A 21,014-nucleotide genomic window follows, 5' to 3' on the forward strand; every position below is an offset into this window, starting at 1 on the left:
TGTGACATTTGGAGCTCCGTGCTCTTCATTAGACCACCCTTTCTTCACTCTTAAAATAACCCATTATCAATGACTCCATGGCTAAATAAACATGCCCTGGAAACTTCACACACCTAAATGCTGTTTGTTAAGAGTGGCGACCATTTGAAAAGTATGAAATGGGGCCGTGATTGGAGATTTAAAGTAATAACCCTTGAGGCTGAAGGCTAAATAAGTCAATAAAGACGAGTTTAGTCACAGATGGCTCTCATTCCTGCCTCACCAATCAGCATAGATGCCCCAACACCTGTCTGTCTAGACATGTTTACTGATATATGTGTGTTTTCATCATCACTCCATCAATCACATTTCACTGTCATTTTCCACCTCAGACTGCCATTAATTCTCGTTGGAAACCAAAGCATTCACAAGGCTGCGCTCTTCTAAGAGAGAGTCAAGCCAAGACATACGAACATAATAAGACACGGGGGCTGAGAACAGAACTCGACTACCATTGAAAGCCCCTGGTTTAATCCCCTCCGCCTGACCCTTCCTAACACCCATGGGGGAAGCTTTATTAGGGGACTGATCCTTACTCCGAACCCCCAGAAAAGGGGGTACGCCCCCCCCCCCCCGTGCGCGTGTGTGTGCTGGGAGGGGCAAAGGAGGGACACGCTGTAGTGAGGGGAGCAGGCGTCACACTTTTGTAAGAGGATACCAAAAATAAACCCAAACCAAAAAAACAACCCAAGGAATGACAGAAGCAAACCAAAAAGAACCCCAACCAAATACGGCTGGAGGGAGGAGGGGAGGAGGACAAAGTGCAGGTTTCGACAGGAGTGGAGCCCTTGCATCTCTCTGTCTGTCTTGTTGTCTGTCTGTTAGCTTAGGGCTGCAGTGGTCGGCCCACTCTGAAACTGTGTAGCATGGATAGATGGAGGGATGGACAGACAGGCAGACAGACAGGCGGGCAGATAGAAGGACTGATCATCCCTCCCCTCCTCTGCCTCTCTCTCCAGCTCAGCTCTCTGGTCCTGGATGGAGCTAAACGCAAATGACCTCACTGAACTGAATCTTCTAAATCTGTTTTTATTTTTCTGTTGGTTGGTTCTGATTGTTTTATCTCTGCTGTGTCTCTTGATGCCGTTTTATGTACTGTACTTTAGTGCTTATACTCATTTGGAATAACGTACTCGCTTACTTACTACAAGAGCTCCTTATTTTTTTCGTAGTCGTGCTAGAGATTTTTATCAGGTGGTTGGAAAAATACTGTGAAAATTTAGCTTCCAGATTTTTATTAGATAAAGAAACAGACTGTCTTGGCAGAAAAAAGACACACAAAAAGCCAAAAACAAGAGTTGAAAAACAAACCTTAAAACACCAAACCAAATATCGAACCAAACCAAAAAAAAAGGTAGAATGGAACATAACAGATGATCTAACTGCCCTTCCTGCGTCTGCATGGGGGCTCAGAAATAGGTTAGAGTCAATTTGTCTGAGGTGTATATGTGTGTTTTTCTGTATGTAAGTGTTTATGGGAGGCCAAATCGAAAAAAAAAAATAGAGGGGGTCTTAAATGATGTCCTGTCATGAATTTTGACCCCGCAGACGGCAAAGTAACACACACTTCTACATGATTACACACACAGCACCGGCCTCAGTCAAGTTGACGGTTGAGAGTTGGACTAAATGTATCCAAAGAATATTTTGGTTTGATCCACACCGGAATACAGTTGACACACGAGAATCGTCCATGAACCAAACTTTAGATGTGGGGGTTCGAACCTTAAAGGTGAAACCTTTTCTCCACATTGACTCTTAGACGGAATGTATCTGTTAGTGCTTCTATAGATTTTGTAGAAAAAAGATCTATGTTCTACTGCTTACTTATCGCTAATGTATTAAAAGAAAAAAACTTACAAAAAAGAACTTTGAGAAAAAGATCTTAAAAAACATTGATGATAATGACTTGATTTTAGACCAAAAATTTTAACTATCTCTCTTTGGACTTTTTATTTCCCTTATCGAGATGATTTAGACTTTGATTGTACAATTTATTCAGGGTAGGGTTGGTTGATTTGTTCGAGTTATCTTTTCTTCTTGCTATTTATTTGTTAATTTATTTCTAGAGGTGCTTTTTTTACTGGGGAATATATTTGGGGATATATTTGTGATGGAATTTTTTTTTGCCCCCCCCCGCTAAAGTCCTTTCTCACTTCTTCAAAACCAAATAATACCATAAATGCAACCACAGGGTCCTTGTAGGGCCTTAAGAGGATACAGCCGACTGGATGGTTGGCCGTAAAAGATATTCTCTTCCTCATTGAGAGCGCTCTCCTCTTAAAGGGGAGGGTGCAGCTCACGGGGGGAAAGGGGCAGCGCTGTGTGGATGAGAGCATCTCGTGACTTTACTAACAGTCTAGCATCTATTAAGATAACAGGACTCTGCAAGGTAGAAAATTAATGAGAGTCAGAATTTGGAAGGTTGCCATGTTTTTGGTTCATATGCGCTTTCTGGACATAAACATGCATTTGTTTCTCCTAATAACAAGGGGAAATAGTTGAAGTTGAAATTTGACTTCTACTAAGAAAACATATATCCATGTGTGGAGAACTGCCTGACTTGTAGCATTTGGGCTGTTCTTTTGAGACACAGTGCTGCTTCTGTCCTCTATATTTTCTCCACAGGGAGAACACACTGAAAGCTTTACAGCTACACAACCAAAAAAACAAAAGAGTGAGAAGATCAACTGGGGCAAAGGCTAGAGGGTTTTTTTTTTACGTGATAGAGGGAAAGAGGGAGGCAAGGGAGAGAGGGTGATTTTGGATTCTGAACCTTAAATTACCCTCACACCTCCCACTTTGTCTCTGTCCCTTTTTTCTGTTCGCTATGCTTTCTGTTTTCTTCCACTTTCTATGAGTTGGTTTTTAACTTGCTTTCCTCATCCACTGTAGGATGTAAAAGAGAGATAGTTCATCATATACCTCATATTCTTTGATGATAAACCAAATAGATGAATGCTTTAAAATGCGGGGTTCAAGTGGGGATCGGGGTACCGGGACGGTACGTGTGGACAATGTGCTAGTGTGACTGGGAGCAGACAGAGTAAGGCTGGGCCAAAGCAAAAGGTCAAAGGTCGTTGTCCTAATGGGGTAAACACAGAGGTTTTGGGATTGATCAAGGACGTGACAGACCAGGAAGGAGATCACGGTTTATTTTTCTCCACTGGATTCAGAAGGCGCCGGATTAGGTCAAAGGGCCTTACTGGTTCGTGCTCCGGTCTACACACACACACCTTGTCCCCCTGGAAAACACCCCCCCGCTGTCTGTGTTGAGCTTTGAACACAGCCTTCTCCTCACGCCTGGCCCTTATTGCTCCCTCCCTGTCAAACATGGACTGCGGGGGTTAAAGCTGCTCTTCGACACAGATCTAGGATCAGTGCAAACCTCTCCAAATCCGCTAAAGTTCGAAAACGGCTTCCAGATCAGTGTCTTGGAGCAACTTTATTCCTCTGTTCAACACAAAGCTTTATTACAAAGGTCACAAAGCCCCTGTTCGCCTTTAGGTTTTTATTACCTTTGGTGGCAAATGCCACACAGATGAGGGGGCATATTGACCAGATGATGTGCATGTGTAGCAGGGAGCGCTGCAGGGCAGGAGACCGGGGGAACGGCTGAGACTGAGGTTGCTAGGTGACACATCCAGACACTTCTCACGACTCGATGTGTGTTGAGCGCCAGTGGAAGTCGAAGGGAGAGGCGTGCGTGTGACCAAACTATCTCCCTTCTTCCCGAGAGTCGGTTTTTCTTGTTTCGCCCCCTCTGTCTCTCTCGGCTGTTTGCAGTGGATCTGCGCTGATGAAGTGGAAGCGGAGCTGAGTCGAGCCTCTGTGTTTCTGACGAGGCGCTTCTCTGTGGGCCTTAGGGTCTTAGGGACTGGGTGTAAGGTGCTGGTCTCTGTGGTGGGGATACCCCCTTAGAGAATGATACCAAAGTCAATGCCCTGCTCTGGGACTCAGCACTGTACACGCTCCCCAAAACCCTGATGTCCACCCAAGTGTCTGTTCAGAAACTCCACTTTCTGCCAAAATGGCTTATGTCAGCAACCCTAACCCACGAGGATGACTTATCTAGCATTTCTACTTCTCCACACAATTGCATACTCTCTGAGGGCGAGAACATTGATTATGTATATGACTGAATTCCTCGTAGACTCAATGTACCTTTACAACTGTGTCCAAATAAGTAATAATCCATGATTGGACTCATTTATTTCACTTTGAAACAATGTCGAGACAAGGAGAAATAGTTGGGTGACAAATATCTGTGGACATCGAGGCGTGAGAGATGTAATTGTTGGAGAGCGAGAGACACGGGGAGCCGAGCAACGAAAACAAAAACAAAGAAGCTGATATTTATTCCTCCGCCCACTCTCATCCACACATACACACGCTCTCTCTCTCTCTCTCTCTCTCTCTCTCTCTTTCATCCCTTTCTTCTTTCTGTCTCTTTTACAATACAGCTTTAGTCCAAAGGTTCTCAAGCCAGACAGCAAAGTGAGTCAGATGTTAAAGAATAAAACCAAAGAGCTCTACCTTGACCTTCTCTTCAACACAAACCCTCCACTGCATCCCCCTCTCTTTCTCTCCTTTTCCTATCCATCCCTCCTGTCTGTTCTCTCAGTCCCCCGTCACCTAGCGAGCCGGTCTGTGAAGCGCTAACCTCAGCTATCCAAAGGGAAATAATAATAATGATAATAATGATGATAATTAAGATGATGATAATGATGATGATGATGAAATGTATATTTTTAAGTATTTGTCATTGGAAAATAACCTTAAGCTTCTCGTAATTATGATGATCATGATGATGAAGATGATGATGACGACGGCGACGACGATGATGATGATGATGATGATGATGATGATAATGAAGTTTCTCTTGGTATCTCTGTAGCTGTTCTGATCCTTCTTAAGTTCTTGTCCTTTCTGCTCGTGCTGCCAGAGTACTGCTTTACTCCCATCAGCCCCCCTTCATTTGGTTTACCCTGATGTTTGGTCCTAACTGTCTACCTGTCTGACCCTTGCCCCTGTCTGTTTGTCTATATGTGTGTGTGTGTGTGTGTGTGTGTGTGAGAGAGAGAGAGAGAGAGAGAGAGAGAGAGAGGGAGAGCAAGAGGACTTTTGTCAAACATTAACAAAGGGGTTTCCCTGGGGAGTTTGAGGTTTTCTCTGGAAAGGGATTTTCTCTCGTATCCAACTTTTAAAGAGGGAGGGAGCTACTGAATTACATTTCCACCTGTAGAAGGGAAGGGCTGCTGGGAAGAAGGGAAGGCGTGGTTTCCCTGGAGCAATTTGCAAAAAACACAAAAAGATTCCTTGTTCTTGGGACAATAAGCCTCCACACATGACTTGTACTGTCAACTGTAACGTACTGTTTGCCAACTTCCTAGTACATGCGGCTCATTGCCCCGGTTACAACAGTCAACTTGTTTTCCGTGTTGTCTGTGTGCGTGTGTGTGCGTGTGTGGGTGTGTGTGTGTGTGTGTGTGAGAGTATGTGTCATTCTTCACTCTTCCCTTTGTGTCTTCCATCCTGTGAGCAGCCCCCCCCCCCCCCCCCTCCCTTTCCCCCCCCTCCCCTCCCTGTCCCTCCCTTGTGGTAGCAAGTTAGCCTTTTAGTGTATTTATCTTGAAAACCAAAAAAAAAAAGAAGAAAAATAACTCTGCTTGTTCATTGTACAGTGTTGTTCATTTTAAGTCATTTTTGTAACTGAAAGTGTTTCATTCATCCAAATAAAACAGGAGACAAAAAACTGTACAGATGATCCTGGCCTCTTGTCTTTTTCTGCTGCCTTTGCTTGTCATTTCTGTACGTTCCCCATCTATTTTTGAGTTTCATCTTGTCTGAGCTGAACGCAGGTTTCACTTGGTTAGGAAAAACCCTCTCATCTCTGAAACAGGAACTCAAACTCAACATATCATGCTACTATTTGACCACAAGAGGGCGCTGCAAGCCTGACTATCTCTTGACACCTTACCAAACCAGACTGAGAGGTGAACCACTGTTGAGTCCAAACCTTCTTGAACCCCTGTCCCACAAGCAGATCTAAATGCTTTTTGCTCTTTGACCCCCCCACCTCCCCCGTTCAAAACCTTGGGCCATCAAGATATGGAAAGCTGTGATAGAAATGGCTGAGATAACCAGCCGTTCTCAGTGAGGGAAACAGATGTAGGCGAACCACCACACCCGCAGAGAAGTTCTCACCCAGCAGGCCTGGGGGGGGGGGGGGGAGTCAGATCATCTTTATTCCTCCCTCTTTCTCTCTCTCTCCCTCCATTTTTTTTTTCTATCAACTGAGTCAGGGGACATCTGCTCATTGACAAACAACATTGCATGCGTTTGGCCTTCTTCCACCCTCCTTCCTAATCCCTAAGAGTGTGTGTGTGTGTGTGTGTTTGTCTATCTGTCAGACTGTTTTGTTCATTTGTTTATCTCTCTCTTTCCACATTGTTCCCCTCTCTCCTGGCTCATCGCTCTCTCTCTTGTTGACTCTCTCTCCTTCAGTCTGTCTCCCCCCCCCCCCCCCCCCCTGCTGTGTGGTACAGTAGGTGGATGATTAGGTAGGATGCTGGAGTGTGTAAGTGTGACAGCTTTCAGACACCCACCTCCATGTTGAGTCACGCACGGCGGCGGTGAGCATGTTATCCTATCACCAGGGTGACTTGGGTAAATCAGCATTGCTGTTTGTCACATTAACAACTTATATTGGAAATGTTCTATTCCAAAATGTTATGTATACATTTTGGAGAAGAAAAAAACTGAATGCCTGAAATGTATAATGCGATATCTCTAGAGGATTCAGTCTGTAACTTAATAACAGAATTTAAATTACTTAAATTACCTATTATACTTTAATTTGTTTGAATATGTTTTTTCAAATTAGCATTTTGGAAGAGGTGTTGTTATTTTCAAATGCTGGTTTTCTCAGCTCTGTTTCATTCCAAAATTAGATATTCTCAAGTTTTTTATATTGTTATTCTTAAATCAAATGTTGTTACAGTCACATTGTCATGGTTTCACTAGTTAGTGTGCAGATTCTTATTATAGAAAGGAACAAATCATTTGCTGCGGCACTGATGGGCAAAACCCTCGGCATGCCATTGTCGGGGCACTAAACGTTTGACATCATGATGCTTAAAGTCTCTCTGCATGACTGGAAAACCAGACTATGGCATGAAGCTGGTAACTGGAGAGCTACATATCTGGTTAGGTGGGGAGTCAGTTAACACAGTAGTAATTCTATTGAGTTTGGAAGAGCCCCAGTAAAGGTAGAATTGGCTAAGAGAAAGGCCTCACTATGTCAGTGGTACGGGAACACAGAATGCCAGCTGTCACTTTAACCAGGAACACTGCCAGTGTGTGTGTGTGTGTGTGTGTGTGTATGTGTGTGTGTGTGTGCGTGCGCTCGTGTGCGTGTATTGGTGCCAGTGAGAGACAGTGCCAGTGGTGAGGTGCCGCTAGACAGATCTGGTTTCCCTGAGCAGCGGTGTGTGTGTCTCGTTGTGCAGGCTACAGTGTTGTATATCTCTGTTATGTGTGTCAGAATAATCTACTGCTGCCTCGCCCGTCGACCTCCTACCCTCTGCAGAAGCCAGAGGCGGAAAGAGTATTATTTCACTCAAATTGAAGGCCTACTTCAACTTTAATTAAATTCTACTCAAATGTGTCTACTCAAGAGTGAAAATACAACACTTAGAAAATTGTTCAGGTGACAGTAGCTCACCAAAAAGTGCTGTAGGATGTTTGAGAGCAAAAAACATTAAGATCTTATGCACATTCCAAAATGATCTTCCTACTGATTATATAGTGATTATTTTTAGTCCCTGCAAATAATTCAATTTTTAATTCTCAGGCCCAGATTTGTGGATGACCTCTCTCTAGACTGGTCAACAAACAAGTCAACAAAAATTCCTTTCCTGATTCTGTTCCTGAATTTCCCCAAGGGGATCAATAAAGTGTTTTATCTTATCTTATCTTTTCTTATCTTATATTATCTTATCTTATCTTATCTTATCTTGTCTTATCTTGTCTTGTCTTATCTTATCTTATCTTATCTTATCTTATCTATCTAGGTATCAATTATGCCGGTGTCCAGAATTTAATTTTTATTGTAAATTTTACCATCAATTACAGGTGTGTTGCTATAAACTACTCATGCTCCTCACAACTCTGGGGTATGGAAATAAATCGCACTCAATTAAGATAAGGAGTTAATTTTCTTGGAATAAAAAAAAAACAACAACTCCAAATACTCCATAGTAAAAAGACTTACAAACTCTAAAAACTAACATTATCCAAGAAATGTACTCAAGCACACTTAAGCAGTTGTTATTCTGTAGCCAGATTTATATATAGTATAGCACAAAAGAATATACGTCTCTGTATACTTGAATGCGACTGAGACAAGGACATGTCTTTGTATTCATTCTACTGACAATGGCAAACTATGGAGGCTAATTTTTTCACTTTGTGTACATGTGTCATACTATAGCAGGACACTACAGAAACATAGCACTTAATGTTTCAACAGAGAGTAAACAAAAAATAGATCGATTTACTTCTATTCATTTAACAGCTTCTTTGAATAGCTGAAAGATTGATTTGACCTTGTCTTGTCAGCGTTGTGTTGTTCAGTCACTTCAGCATGTGGTTACTGAATACACACAAACAAATAAAGCCACAAGTTTCTGAAGCAAGCGTTGCTTCTTAACCCATCAGTGCGAATCAACTCTAATTTTCTGCTCTGCTGTTTGTCCTGTTTTTTCCTGCTGTCTTTGACTTTCTGCCATCTATTCAACAAGAGCTCTCTTTGAAAATTTGAGCGTTTGGAAACAATTTTAATGCTTCAGGGTGAAGTTAGGACAATGAGGTAATCAGCATCACATAAATATGCCGCAGTAAGAGACTGTGGTTATGTCGCATGTTTAAGCTCCTCTGTTCTCTTATCCTCGTCTTGTTATCTTTTCTGTCATTCTCTCTGCCTTCACCTTGTCAATAAACTGCCAAAAGAATGAATGAAGGCAGGCTGCAGACACTCCATGGAAATTAACATCAGAGCGCAAGGGAGAGATAAGGACGTGACAGTCATTTAATGCAAGTGCCTCCTCCACTCCTTCATCACAACAGAGTCCTATGGGATCTGAAAGACACACAGAAACACACACAGACACAGAAACGCACGCCAAGAGTGGGCACAGCAGGGATGCCGTCCGCCCCGGCATGACACATCACTCCGAGCTCCCACTGCCCAGAGAAACCCTTCACAGCACTCATGGCTCCTCTCTACTGTTCTCCACCGCTTTACAGATGACTTTCACTTTCCTCACTAACTTCACATGTTGAGCACCTCGGCAGTAAGCAGACCGATTTGACTACAAATTTGTCTGGTATCCTTTTTTTTTTTTTTTTTTTTTTGTTACAGAGGTTAACAATAAAACAGTGGGACCTTTGTACATGTGAGTATTGTTGGTGACATGCGACCATAATGTTTTGACTGTGTGAACTCTTCATTTGGGAGTAGTTTCCTGCTATCCACCTAACAGAAACATATCTTTCTTTTCAGTACAATGTTCCAGTTGCAAGTAAGACTATGTGTTGGACTTTCTTTACACATTTTAGGCAGGAGTTGACAATGACACCCACTGTATCCACTGAGCATTTTGTTTCCACTGGTTAAGTGTTGACTAATGGGATTTCAACCAAACAGGCTGCATACAATGAAAATTTCAAATACTGTGAGCCTGGCATTACACAATGTGAAAAAATTAAATGGAATGACAAGCCAAGGTTATTTAACAGAAACTTTTGTCCTTTATATATTCTCTAAAGAGGTATACTGTCTATATACTGTGCACATAATACATCCCAGAAGCAGGCAAGGCACAGACATTTAGCTGAGCATTCGCACAAGGTAGAACATGAGCCGTCAAACTCCACAATGCACAATAGCACACACAAGTCAAAGAAATGAATCAGTGCTAGTGTATAACAGCACCCACACTGTGAATGAGCCCATTGCACGGCACTTCCACAGGGGACCTATAGCAACTCAAAAACAATCACACACGCATGCAGACACACAGATATGAAGAGGGATCCGACAAAGCAAAGCGATGATGATGATGATTATGACACATAGCTATGCCACCCACAGTGGTGCCTGTGCGAGGGCAGAGCACATCAAACTGAGCAAGTGTAACACATGCTCTGTGTCAGTCCTCCTCCCCTGCACTGGCATGTAATGCATGACACATAGCTGAACCACCCACAGGCCTGCTGTCTCCATGCCCAGCTGATGGGCTGGGTAGGGGGGGGGGCGGGGTGGAGGCACTGAGGGTGCCATGGCCAAGGAGACGGGGTCTGCTCTAGGGGACGGAGGGGCGACGTGTACCCGCGTTATTTATGAGCTGGTGTGATTGCTCAGAATGTGTCAGTGAGAGGGTGTGACGGTTGTGTTTTTTTTTGGATTGTTGAAAAATTTGGTGGTAAAAATATCCCCGAATATCACTGGAATTGGTGCGTGACTATTCCGCCGGACGTCATGTGCCATTGCGTCCCCCACGCCCCACTGTTGAACATGTGAATTCATGTTTGAAACAAGCCTTGGGGTGTTATGTGGCTGGAGGGGCATATGTCCCGGGCTGAGGGCTATTCTCAGTATGTGATGAGCGTGTGGTATTGGGTGGGGGGGTGGCCAGGCATCTCTGGGTGAACCAGCCTGGGCCTGGCTGTAGTGTTGAAGAGGGGGTGAGTGACCCTGCTTTAGCCCGGTGTGAGGATGACTAATTGGGGATGAGAGAGGGAGGAGAAGCTGGGGCTCTTACTGGATCTGACCCAGACCTCTTCTGCACATATATGCAAGAGGGAGCACACATACACACACACACACACACACACACACACAAGAGAGCGGGAGTGATCCAGCAACCTAATCTAATTCTGGACTTGCTATGACACATATGGGGGAGAGAGGGGAGGAGAGACAAGAATATTTGGACTGCATGAATTGGGAGGAATGTGGGAGAGAGGGGAAGAAAAGAGAAATGTATAGGAGGAGAAGAGAACACGGTGACTGTTCTGAGTGGAAACGGGTGATATAAAGTGAGAGATGGAGCAGCGAGGGCGGCTGATTATATTCGCTGAAAGGTAAAGGGAGGAAAGGATAGAGGGTGGACAGAGGGGAAGAGTGCACTTTGGTCAGTGAGGGGTTAGAAGGGAGTGAAGGAGAGAGGGGGGTGGGAGGGGGGTGGGGGGGTGAGAGAAGGGGAAGCTGTGCACTGTGCCAATAGGAAGAGTTTGTTCCTCAGTGAGATACAGGAGACAGTGTCAACACACACGCTGTGCTCAATATAGCTACTGTCACACGGCCAGGCATACCTCTCTCTCCTTTCCTGCCTGACTCCTGCACCCTCCTTAACACCCTCTCTGCCTCGCTCACGTTCTGCCACTCTCCAAATCCCCCTCATCCGAACAGGTTACATTCTTCCTTTCCCTCCCTCGCTTCCCCCCCCCCCCCCCCCCCCCCCCTCCCGGCCCGTCCATCAATGTCATGTCCCTGTGGCTAAATGAACCGATCTCCCTTCCTTTGCTCTTCCTCCCCTTCCCTCTCTCTCTCGCTCTCTGTATATATTACAGGCTTGACACCCTGCCAGACATTGGTTTAATATAACACACATTCTCCGTGCCTTTCACCCGCTCTCACATTACCCTCTCTTTCCAGCTCCCACCACCCCACTTTCATATGGGCACTCGCCGCTTGCTTTTTCCATACTTTACCCACCGCAAAAGGAGCTTTTTGTTCTTGAATAGCTCCCTCATTGCCATGGTAATCCAACAGAAAGAGAGTGTGGTTTTTCTGTCTAGGGCCTCGCTGATGAAAATAGTAACTCATGCTGGGTTTCTTTAAGTGGCCCTGAATCTGAAAAATCATTGGTGCAAATTTGAGCTGTCATGAAGAAGTCACAACATTAACACAGAGTTTCTATGTGTGTGTGCAGACATGCATGGAATGTGTATATATGTAAAATGTCACATGTCAGAGTAAGTGTAGATAGATCCCCGGTTTACCACTTGAATATCCCACATTTGTCTCATTCTTCCAGGTGGACCTCTTGCTGCCATCTCTGCCCTCCCGCTGATCCCCCTCTTCCTCTGTCTCACTTGTCCTCCATCGTCACCCCCCTCCTCCTCTCCTCTCCCCCTTCCTTCCCTCCTCCACCGCACCACTCGCTGTGGTAATCCCATTACTCATGTGCGAATACCAGCTGGGGGAGAGAGAGAGACTGAGAGGGAGAGAGAGAGAAAGAGAGAGAGAGAGAGAGGACGTGGACAGAGGATAGCTGTCTTAACTAGATGGTGGGGAATTCTATTTTTTCACATGGCAAAATGTTGATAGAGAAGTTGACAATGTTGACTGACACACATGCGCACGGACAGACCCACAGCAAATTGTTTCACGGTGATTTGAAGAGTTGTTAAAAATCTGACCCCCTACAAAGGGTATGTAGGGAGAGAGAGAGAGAGAGAGAGAGAGTGAGTGAGTGAGAGAGAGAGAGAGAGAGAGCGGGAGAGAGAGATGTCTGGCTGTGTCTCCTGACGGTTGGACTGGCAAGCTTGAAAATAAACAAGTTCTTTGATGACAAAGAACCCATTGACTCTCTTATTCCCTCTCTCTCTCTCTCTCTCTCTCTCTCCCACTCCTCACTCCTTGTTCTCTACAGCTTTGCTCTCTCTTCCTCTCTCACTCTCTCTCCTTCTCCGAGCTTCAAGTTTTGCTCCTGTCTTTTCGGGGGGTGGGGGGTGGGGGGCATTAACCGCCACCCTACTTCACTTGTTGTCCTTTCAGCTGCCAGCTTTTTCTTTCATCCGGTCTGCTCTCTCTCCCTCGATGCCTTTTAGTCTACCAAGCCATCTTCCCTTCTCCTTTCACTGTCACATAAGAAGTTAAACCTTTTTCTCCTTGTTCAAGGTCCTCCACATGAGGAACTAAAGCTGAACAAGGGTTTAACTTTGCATTGCCATTTTCATACAATACCGTCTGAACTTGATTATGTAAGATCATTCATAAGAAATCGAGTTGAAGATAATCACAGCTCTCTTAAAAAGGAATAACTGAACGAGAGAAAGAAAGAGAAAAGTAGGAGAGACTGTGAGAGAGAGGGAGTGTGTGCATGTGCGCATGTGTGTGTCTGTGTGTGTACGTGTGTTTGTTCACGTCACCAGCAGTATGAATCACCATGTAGCCTATGTACATATTACACCTCTGTTGGTTGTTTAACGCCCCGTCCAGGAATTCTACATAATCCTGCCTGCCTTCCACTGGTTGCTGAAATCGGTTTATGCGTGTACATGCATTGTGTGTGTGCATGTTTCTGTTTGGGTGTGTGCATGTGTGTGTGCATGTATGTGTGTGTGTGTGTGTGTGTATCTGCACTGCCTGTGGTGGCACTGGTTAGTGGGCTACCACACCCATTGTCCACGGTAATTACACTGACTCGAGCCATCTGTGTTGTAGAGGCACAGACCAGAAGAAACCGGTGTGTGTGAGTGTGTGTGTGTGTGTGTGTGTATAAGTGCTGACTGGATGGCATGCTTTGAAATTGACATCCATTGAAGAAAGTGTGTATGGTTTGAGTTGACCCTCTTGACCCTCTGTGCGTTTACTTGTTTATCAGCTGCGATTGTGTGGTACAGATACAAAGCTCAGGAGGTAGGCCAACCTTGACTAGTGCTTTCACCGTCACTTTCACTTTGATGCGGCTGATCTATCAATTTCTGCCAACACTGGGTACGTCCTCCCTTCTCAAATTGACACACAGAGTTTAGGACATGGAAGGTGACGTGGGGAGAGAGGATGGGGGGTGGGTGAGGGTGTGGGAAAGGGGGTTGCATCTATAGGGAAGATATCTGGGGATGATACACCCACACCCAGGCCCACACCCACCCACTCCGGTGACAAAATCTCCGCTCTCCTTTTCTTTCTCTCAGTCTTTCTCTCCAGAGCGTCTGTCTGTCACTCTGATTAGGAACGGAGAGAGTCACTTAAAGCATGACGGGGATGAAAAGGGCGGGTTGGGAGAGAGAGAGAGAGAGTTGGGGAAGATGGGCAGCCATAAGAACAAGAGGCTCTTCTGTAATTGGAGAAATAACTCTTCCTGCCAAACACATCAGCAAGTTAATTTAACAAGTTCCGGACAGGTCAATTTAGTGGCCAAATGCATGTGACAATTACAAAATAAATCGGGAAAATTGCACCGCTGAGGTGGGAAATACCCATTAAACTGTCATTACTCTGTCCGACATGAATTCATCATAATCAAAGCAACCCTGGGAAAATGTGGTAAAATATCAGTGGGGATATAACAAATAGAGTTTAATTATTTTGCCATTCAACAGTTTTTAATGTTATTAAATAATAATCACGATCATATAAAATGGGTGATGGCCAAATGAGACTAAATATAATCACGTATTCATATTTCACCACCAGTCCACCAGCCTTGAGTCTGTTAGAGCGTAGCTGAAATACTGACCTGAGGAAAAAAAAACAGTGAGGGAGGAACATGAGGGAGGGAAAGAGATGTAGGCATGGAGAGGTGGCAGAGGATGGAACGGGAGGAGGAATGGAAGAGGTGTGAGAGAGAGAGGGAGGGAGGAGGGATAGGTGGCGAAAGATGATGGCGCTGCAACCAACACACTGGCCGAGTGGGAGCAAAGGAGAGAGGGGGACACGGGGTGGGAGAGAGAGAGAGACAGAGACAGAGAAGGAGAGAGAGAGAGAAAGAGAGAGAGAGAGATAGAGACAGAGAGAGAGAGAGAGAGAGGTGGATAAACAGCGTGAGGGAGGAGGAGTATAGGGGTGGGAGAGAGGGAGAGGGTGTTGAGTGAAGCACTGTATTTATCAGTGTTCAGAATGTACTGTGCTGTAGATTTGTCTGTAAATGTCATCTCCTCTGCTTGGGTTACAATAGAGTGTGCTCACAGTCTCTCTCTCACACACACACACACACACACACACACACACACACACACACACACACACACACACGCACGCACACGCACACACACACACAGAGGAAAATCAAAGAAAAGAAGCTATTTGTCCATCCTATACTTAATCACTGAATCACTCTTATTTGTCTGTCAGTTTTCTCTCCTCCCTCAGGAGCCTCTCCTCTCATCCTCTCTTTGATTTCTTCTCTTCCTATGCACTCTCATCTCTCCAGCCGCTCCGTCTCTGTGAAGAGCACGGGGGATGCTGAAGAGCTCTTCAACTCAACAAGACATACAGAGATCGGAAAATGATAGACACGTAGTGGATGAATGCCAAAACAGATGACAGCAAAGGCGAGAGACAACCCACAGACAGATAGACGGAAAAGATGAGAAATAACGCAATCCTCTTTTTACCCCCCCCTCCTCCTCCTCCTATTATTATTAGAATCTGAGCGTGAGAAAAAGACACGCCGGTCTTGTCCAGTGTTTTTCCTGCATGGGAGAAGACAGGACGTGATGGCGCTCTGCGTTTCCTGAACGCGGAGCCTCAGCATCCAACGCAGAGGCTCCCAGTCTCTCGCCCCAGTTCTTATCAGACGGAGCAGAGTCGGTTTCCTGAGCTTGTCAGAGAATGGCCAGCGAAAGGGAGGAGAAATCCTGTTTGTAAATCACTCCGCCGGGACATTGCTGTTGTCAGGGGACTTTGTTTACTTTGTTTTACTACCACTGTCTTATCCTGTTGACAAGGCAGGGCAATGGTGTGTGTCGCTGATGCAACGGCTCGCTCAAGAACACACACACGTGCATGCGTACAAGGGCACAAAGAGGACCCACATACACACACACACACACACACAAGCTGTCCATGCCATGCCCCAGGTGTCAGTGTTAAAGGGGGCAAAAGAGGAGATACACTTCACCTGCCATGTGCGACGCTGCACACACTCGCATGCACTTACTGACAACATGACAGCTTCATATCAGCGGCACATGAGGAAGCAGAATGTCACAGCGTTCAGCGTGACAGGATGCAAGGCAGGGCATGACTCTGGTCCGCACTAATCAACCCAGCCATGCAGCACATTTGATGAAGTGAAAGATTTTACATTTCTGACATGACCGCATCTCCCATAAGGTCTGGGCCAGTTGATATGAGATGGGGGCTGTGGGTCAGTGTGGATGAGTGCGTGTGTGTGTGTGTGTGTGTGTAGGGAGATTAGGCAAGATATGGCTGGTTGGATGCACCTCAGTGGGTAGAAACTAAAGAGGAAAAAGAAGTTTACGCTCCATGTGAGGGGTGGCAGCAGAACAGGATGCGTATTCATATTGAAATATTCACATTCAAATGACCTGCTAGGCATTTTTCTAGCAAGTTAGTAAATCAGTTTTTGTCAACATGTCTCTGATCTGTGGCCTATTTCAGCAGAAATTCAAATAACCAAGTGTAGGAAGAGAAATGGTAGCCTAACTATTCAGTGTGTTCTGAAACATCTGCCAAAATCTACACTGCGATGCAGCGCAACCATTGCACCTGTAGCCTATTGTAAACCAACTGATTTTAAGCTCTTCAGTTTTACCCCATGACAATTGAGTTTGAATTTCCTGTTTTCAGCACTAATCAGTAACTGACGCTGCCACATTTAACCGGGCAATTCAACGGATCTAATTATCATGATATGAAAAGGGCTAATTAGAAAGGTACCCGTGATTGACGTAAAAGGACACGACGATGCGAGCCACTCGCGCCTCTCTCGAATCGTAGGACGCGGATGTGATGTCACCACGACAGTGGCTGTGGCGGTCTCCAAGGCAACGCCGCGTGCTGCAGTGACGCCAGCCCCGGCTCGTGGTGAGTGGGCGTGACCCACCCCTTTAGCCCCCCCCTCTCCCGTCCGTGTGGGCGGCCCCGTGCAGAAGAGAGCGAGCGAAACACGACACCCCGAGGTCGGAGAGAGGCACGGGGGGAGGAGAGAGTAGCGCTGAGTAGTGTGTGAGTGAGTAGAGGAATAAAAAAGTCTGTAAAGAAAGAGAGGTTACTCTCTAATTTGTGATTGTATCAAAGAAGTGAGCTTTTCGGCAACGAGATGTCAAACAGCGACGAAGATGCGATTGAGACGGAGTAAACAGCGACCGGACAGTTAGCGAAAGTACTTGTAAACAAGCAAAGAGAGAAAGGGTTTTCGGCTCGAGTCGGGACGGTTGACCGTTTTCCGCTGCAACTTGAGCTGATTCAACGCTGCTACGGGACGAGACGCGAACAGCGAGGTCCCGACCGTTCAACTCGGTGGAAGCAGCCCGTCGGTTGGCAGAGAGCCGGGAAACGGAGAGCGGAGAACGCGGTGACTCGAGAAGAGAGCCGCTGAAGCAGTACAAAGTTTGTCCCGTGTCTTTACCTAGTTTCCCAGATTGGGAACTAGAAGAAGAGGCCCAGAGACTGACTTTTCTTTCCGCAAGCAACTTGTGGAATTCATCCAGCATAGCAAACTTTAGCTTCTTAGCTATCCTGCTAACTACTTTTATCAAAACAGAATGAAAACACCTGGAGACAGTGGTAAGTTTGCGCAAATGTTTCTATGGAATTATTCAACATTGTCTTTCCTGTTTGCTTGCCGTGGTCGTTGCCGGTAAAGCTAACAATAATAACTTTGCTAATTAACCAGACAGTTAATCAGCCATAGCTACCTATTGCGCACGGTGCGAACCGTTTTTAGCATGAGTGCATTGGTCCGTGGCTTAGATTAGATATGAAAATCTGTTGCAGGTTTGTACTGTACTCCAGTTCAAGAGGAAGTGGTTAGCTACTGTACAGTTGTTACATCGTATCTAGCGACATCCTCTGTGTCACCCTGACAACCTAATTTCACCATCAGTACCTTTCAGAATTCAGTGAAAAAACCTAGAAGCACTTTTGCGCGCGCGCGTGTGTGTGTGCGCGTGAGTGAGTGAGAGAGACAGAAACGGACGTGTTGATACTTGAAGAGTTCTCTTCTCCAGGTGGTGGTGTTGAGGTTATTGGGTCTTGCCAGGTACAGAGGGAGTTTGCTGATGTTAAGCTAGTAGCATAATTTTGCCAGGTAGGCCTGTCAGCATAGTGAAGTGAGACCAGGGGGGTTTCCAGTAGTCAGTCAGCTGAGCTCTGTATGTGTGTGTGTGTGTGTGTGTGTGTGTGTGTGTCTGTGTGCGTGTGTGTAATTCCTGAAATGCTTGCATAAGTTCGTTCTTGCTCCCCTCTCTTGAAGCCAGTGCATTTCTCTTCAGAAACGAGGAAGTGCAAGTACCACCATTTATGCCAGCTATGCAATTTATTATATCAGTGGCACAATAACAAACTGTGTGCTTGACAGGATTCAGACCATAAGTGACGCAAGTACCTCTTAATATTTATCTGGGTGCGGAATGAGAATAAGTTGTTTTTCCTATGGGAACAATGCCATGTCTTTCTAAGTAGTGGCTGGTAAGAATTTGGCATAGGGCCATGTGTCTGTGACTGACTGGCTGACAAACTGTGTGGGACCCTTTCCACTCCGGGCCGCTCCCCTCCCCCACCCTATCCCCTCCTGACTCCCGCTACACCCAGCCTTATTCCGCCTCTCAACCACATTCCTGCACACCCCCTCCCTGCAGTGGCCCTGAGGAGGGGGCCATGACATCACACCACGTCCCACCACAAGTAGCCCTTTTTACAAGAAACTGTGTGTGTTTTTCTGTGCTTCTGTGTGTTTGTGTAGTAGCAGATAGTGTGAGCTGTTCTGGGAATGCACTAAAAATTGATTGTGCTTAGGTTATGGGTTCGTTGCATGCAGTTGGGGCGTGTGTTTGTTTTTTGCAGAGGATAGTGCATGTTTATGATCTGTTCAGTGAATGTGCTAAATACTGACTGGGCTTAGGCTATAGGTTACTTGAGTGTAATTGGTGTTAGTGTGTGTTGTGATCTGACTCCTCTTGTTCACCATTTAACTGTGTTGGTAAACACTGCTACTCTGTCAGGGGGGCATTATCTAACAACAAATCTGATCTTATAATGGGGCCTTTAAATAGTTGAATTATTGAACTGGTTAATCCCTGGCACTGTCTTGATCTCTCGTCCTGCTGTTGCTGTGTATGCAATCAGAACACTGGTTTTAACCCTTAGCCCGTGTAGGCTCATTTAGCGCATTTGCTGAATGAAAAAGGATATAAATAGTGCCTGCGTATCTATAGGATAAAAATGTAATCATCCTTCTCTGGGATACTTTGTGAGGATTATGTCCTATACCGTAAGATGCTCCATCTCTGTAGCCTCCCTCTATTCTCTCCATCATTGGACACTTCCTGTGTGCCGTGTTTTCCACGGTCACTTCATTAGTCCGAATAGATGATAGGATTTCTGCTGAGATAGAGAATTGATATGATGAAGTAAGAAATGGCCAGGCTATAGCTGTATCTGATGTTGCAGACAGAGGCAGGTTGGTGTTGTGTTTGTGTCCTTGGAAAGTATCCTATTTATTTTTATTTATATCCAATCAGTGCTGTTTACCTGATTTTGTTAACTGATTTTAGTCTATAGAATTAGTTAGTGGTTAACTGTATTCTACAGGTTGCATTAGTCAGCTGATAGGCAATTGGTAGGCATTATCTCCTCTACCGTAACACAGGCCTATATCCAGCTTTGTGTGTGGCTCAAAGGTTGTGCTAATGATTGATTAGGCTCTGGTGATAAGGACACACACACAAAAGAATAATTGGCCTACTGTATTTCTTTCTTTCTTCTCTCTCCCTCATATGTCATTAACACCCCCGCCACACACACTCTTTACTCCCCAACTTTTGTGTCTTTCACTCATTTTCCTCCATCTCTCTCCAAGAGTTACCATTTTTCTTCTTCCACCTCTCTTTTTTTCTCTCTCTCTGACTGGATAAGGACTGGTGTGTGTCTTTGTGTGACGGAGGTGGATGGTGGGACCCCTGGCTCTGGAGTGGCCATTGTGCGTGTGTGTGTGGAGTAGGGGACAATGGGGGGAGTGGGGCAGGGCCTGGGGCTGATTGTGTGTGGACTTGTGGGGCCCGGGACCTCTCATTGTACTCATAATGGTGCAGAGCAGCTCATAGTTTGGTGGCGCTTTTGACAAGTGAAGAGACTGCACTCCTGCATGCGGGTGAGAGACATTTTGTGTGTGTGTGTGTGTGTGTGTGTGTGTGTATGAGAGAGAGAGGGAGAGAAAGAAAGAAAGAGGTCGGGAGGGAAATGCAGGCATCCCAGCCTATTTTTCATCAGTCATTCAAATAAGTAGCTCTTAATGATGATTGTTTTCCCTTCTTTGTGCTTAAATGCAATACAGCTTCCTGCTTCCCCACAGTCCCCAGAGCGGCCAGGAGTGATTGACATGTCGTAGAGCTGTTTTATAAGTTAGCTAGACACACACACACATACTCACATCCCTGCTTTATGATGTGGCAGGCCACGAGACAGAAGGGTGGCTGATGAGTTGGGGACTGAGAGGGAAAGTTTCACCATTTCCCTGTGTATGGCTGCGTGCGAGTGTGCGTGTATGCTTTTCAATCTCAACACACACTGCCGTGATGATAAGCGCAGCGATTAGCCTTATCTGCGAAAACTCCCTCACAGTGCTGACCACAGCAAAACCACTACCTCCCATTATCCCAATACAGTTTTACAGCCTAGTTTATAGGACACTGGCCTGCTGTGATCAGGCGTAGCCAACATAGTTTCAGCCTGAAACAAATGAGTTCCATTCCAAAATGAGTTATCTACCATTTGAAAAAGCTGACAACTTCTGTTAGGTATCAGGTGTCAATTCTGATGGCTGGCATGAACATATAACTTATTACGGAATACTGCTAAAGTTATTAGGCAACATGCTTACAAAATGGTAGCACTTTTGAGGATATGATCATATTGATGAAAATACATTTTAGGAAGCAGATATTTTTTCAGAATAGTCTTTTGGAATTTAACCCTTCAATTCTATCCACTATTA

At 45.3% G+C, this 21,014-nt stretch overlaps 1 protein-coding gene across 1 annotated transcript in view; it reads left to right on the forward strand.

The window, feature by feature from the left end:
* Positions 1-16,995: 16,995 nt before the first annotated feature.
* erfl3 (Ets2 repressor factor like 3) overlaps positions 16,996-21,014 on the forward strand; it is a 46,546-nt gene continuing 42,527 nt past the window's right edge. The window contains exon 1 of the mRNA XM_071535967.1: positions 16,996-17,587. Coding sequence (XP_071392068.1) covers positions 17,566-17,587 — 22 coding nt within the window. The 5' untranslated portion in view covers positions 16,996-17,565. The remainder of the gene's footprint in view (positions 17,588-21,014) is intronic.

This window comes from Centroberyx affinis, unplaced genomic scaffold (genome assembly GCF_046629955.1).
Source record: "Centroberyx affinis isolate AG114_WGS23_722 - 3 ecotype Tasmania unplaced genomic scaffold, CSIRO-AGI_Caff_v1 ptg002803l_1, whole genome shotgun sequence".
Taxonomy (NCBI): domain Eukaryota; kingdom Metazoa; phylum Chordata; class Actinopteri; order Beryciformes; family Berycidae; genus Centroberyx; species Centroberyx affinis.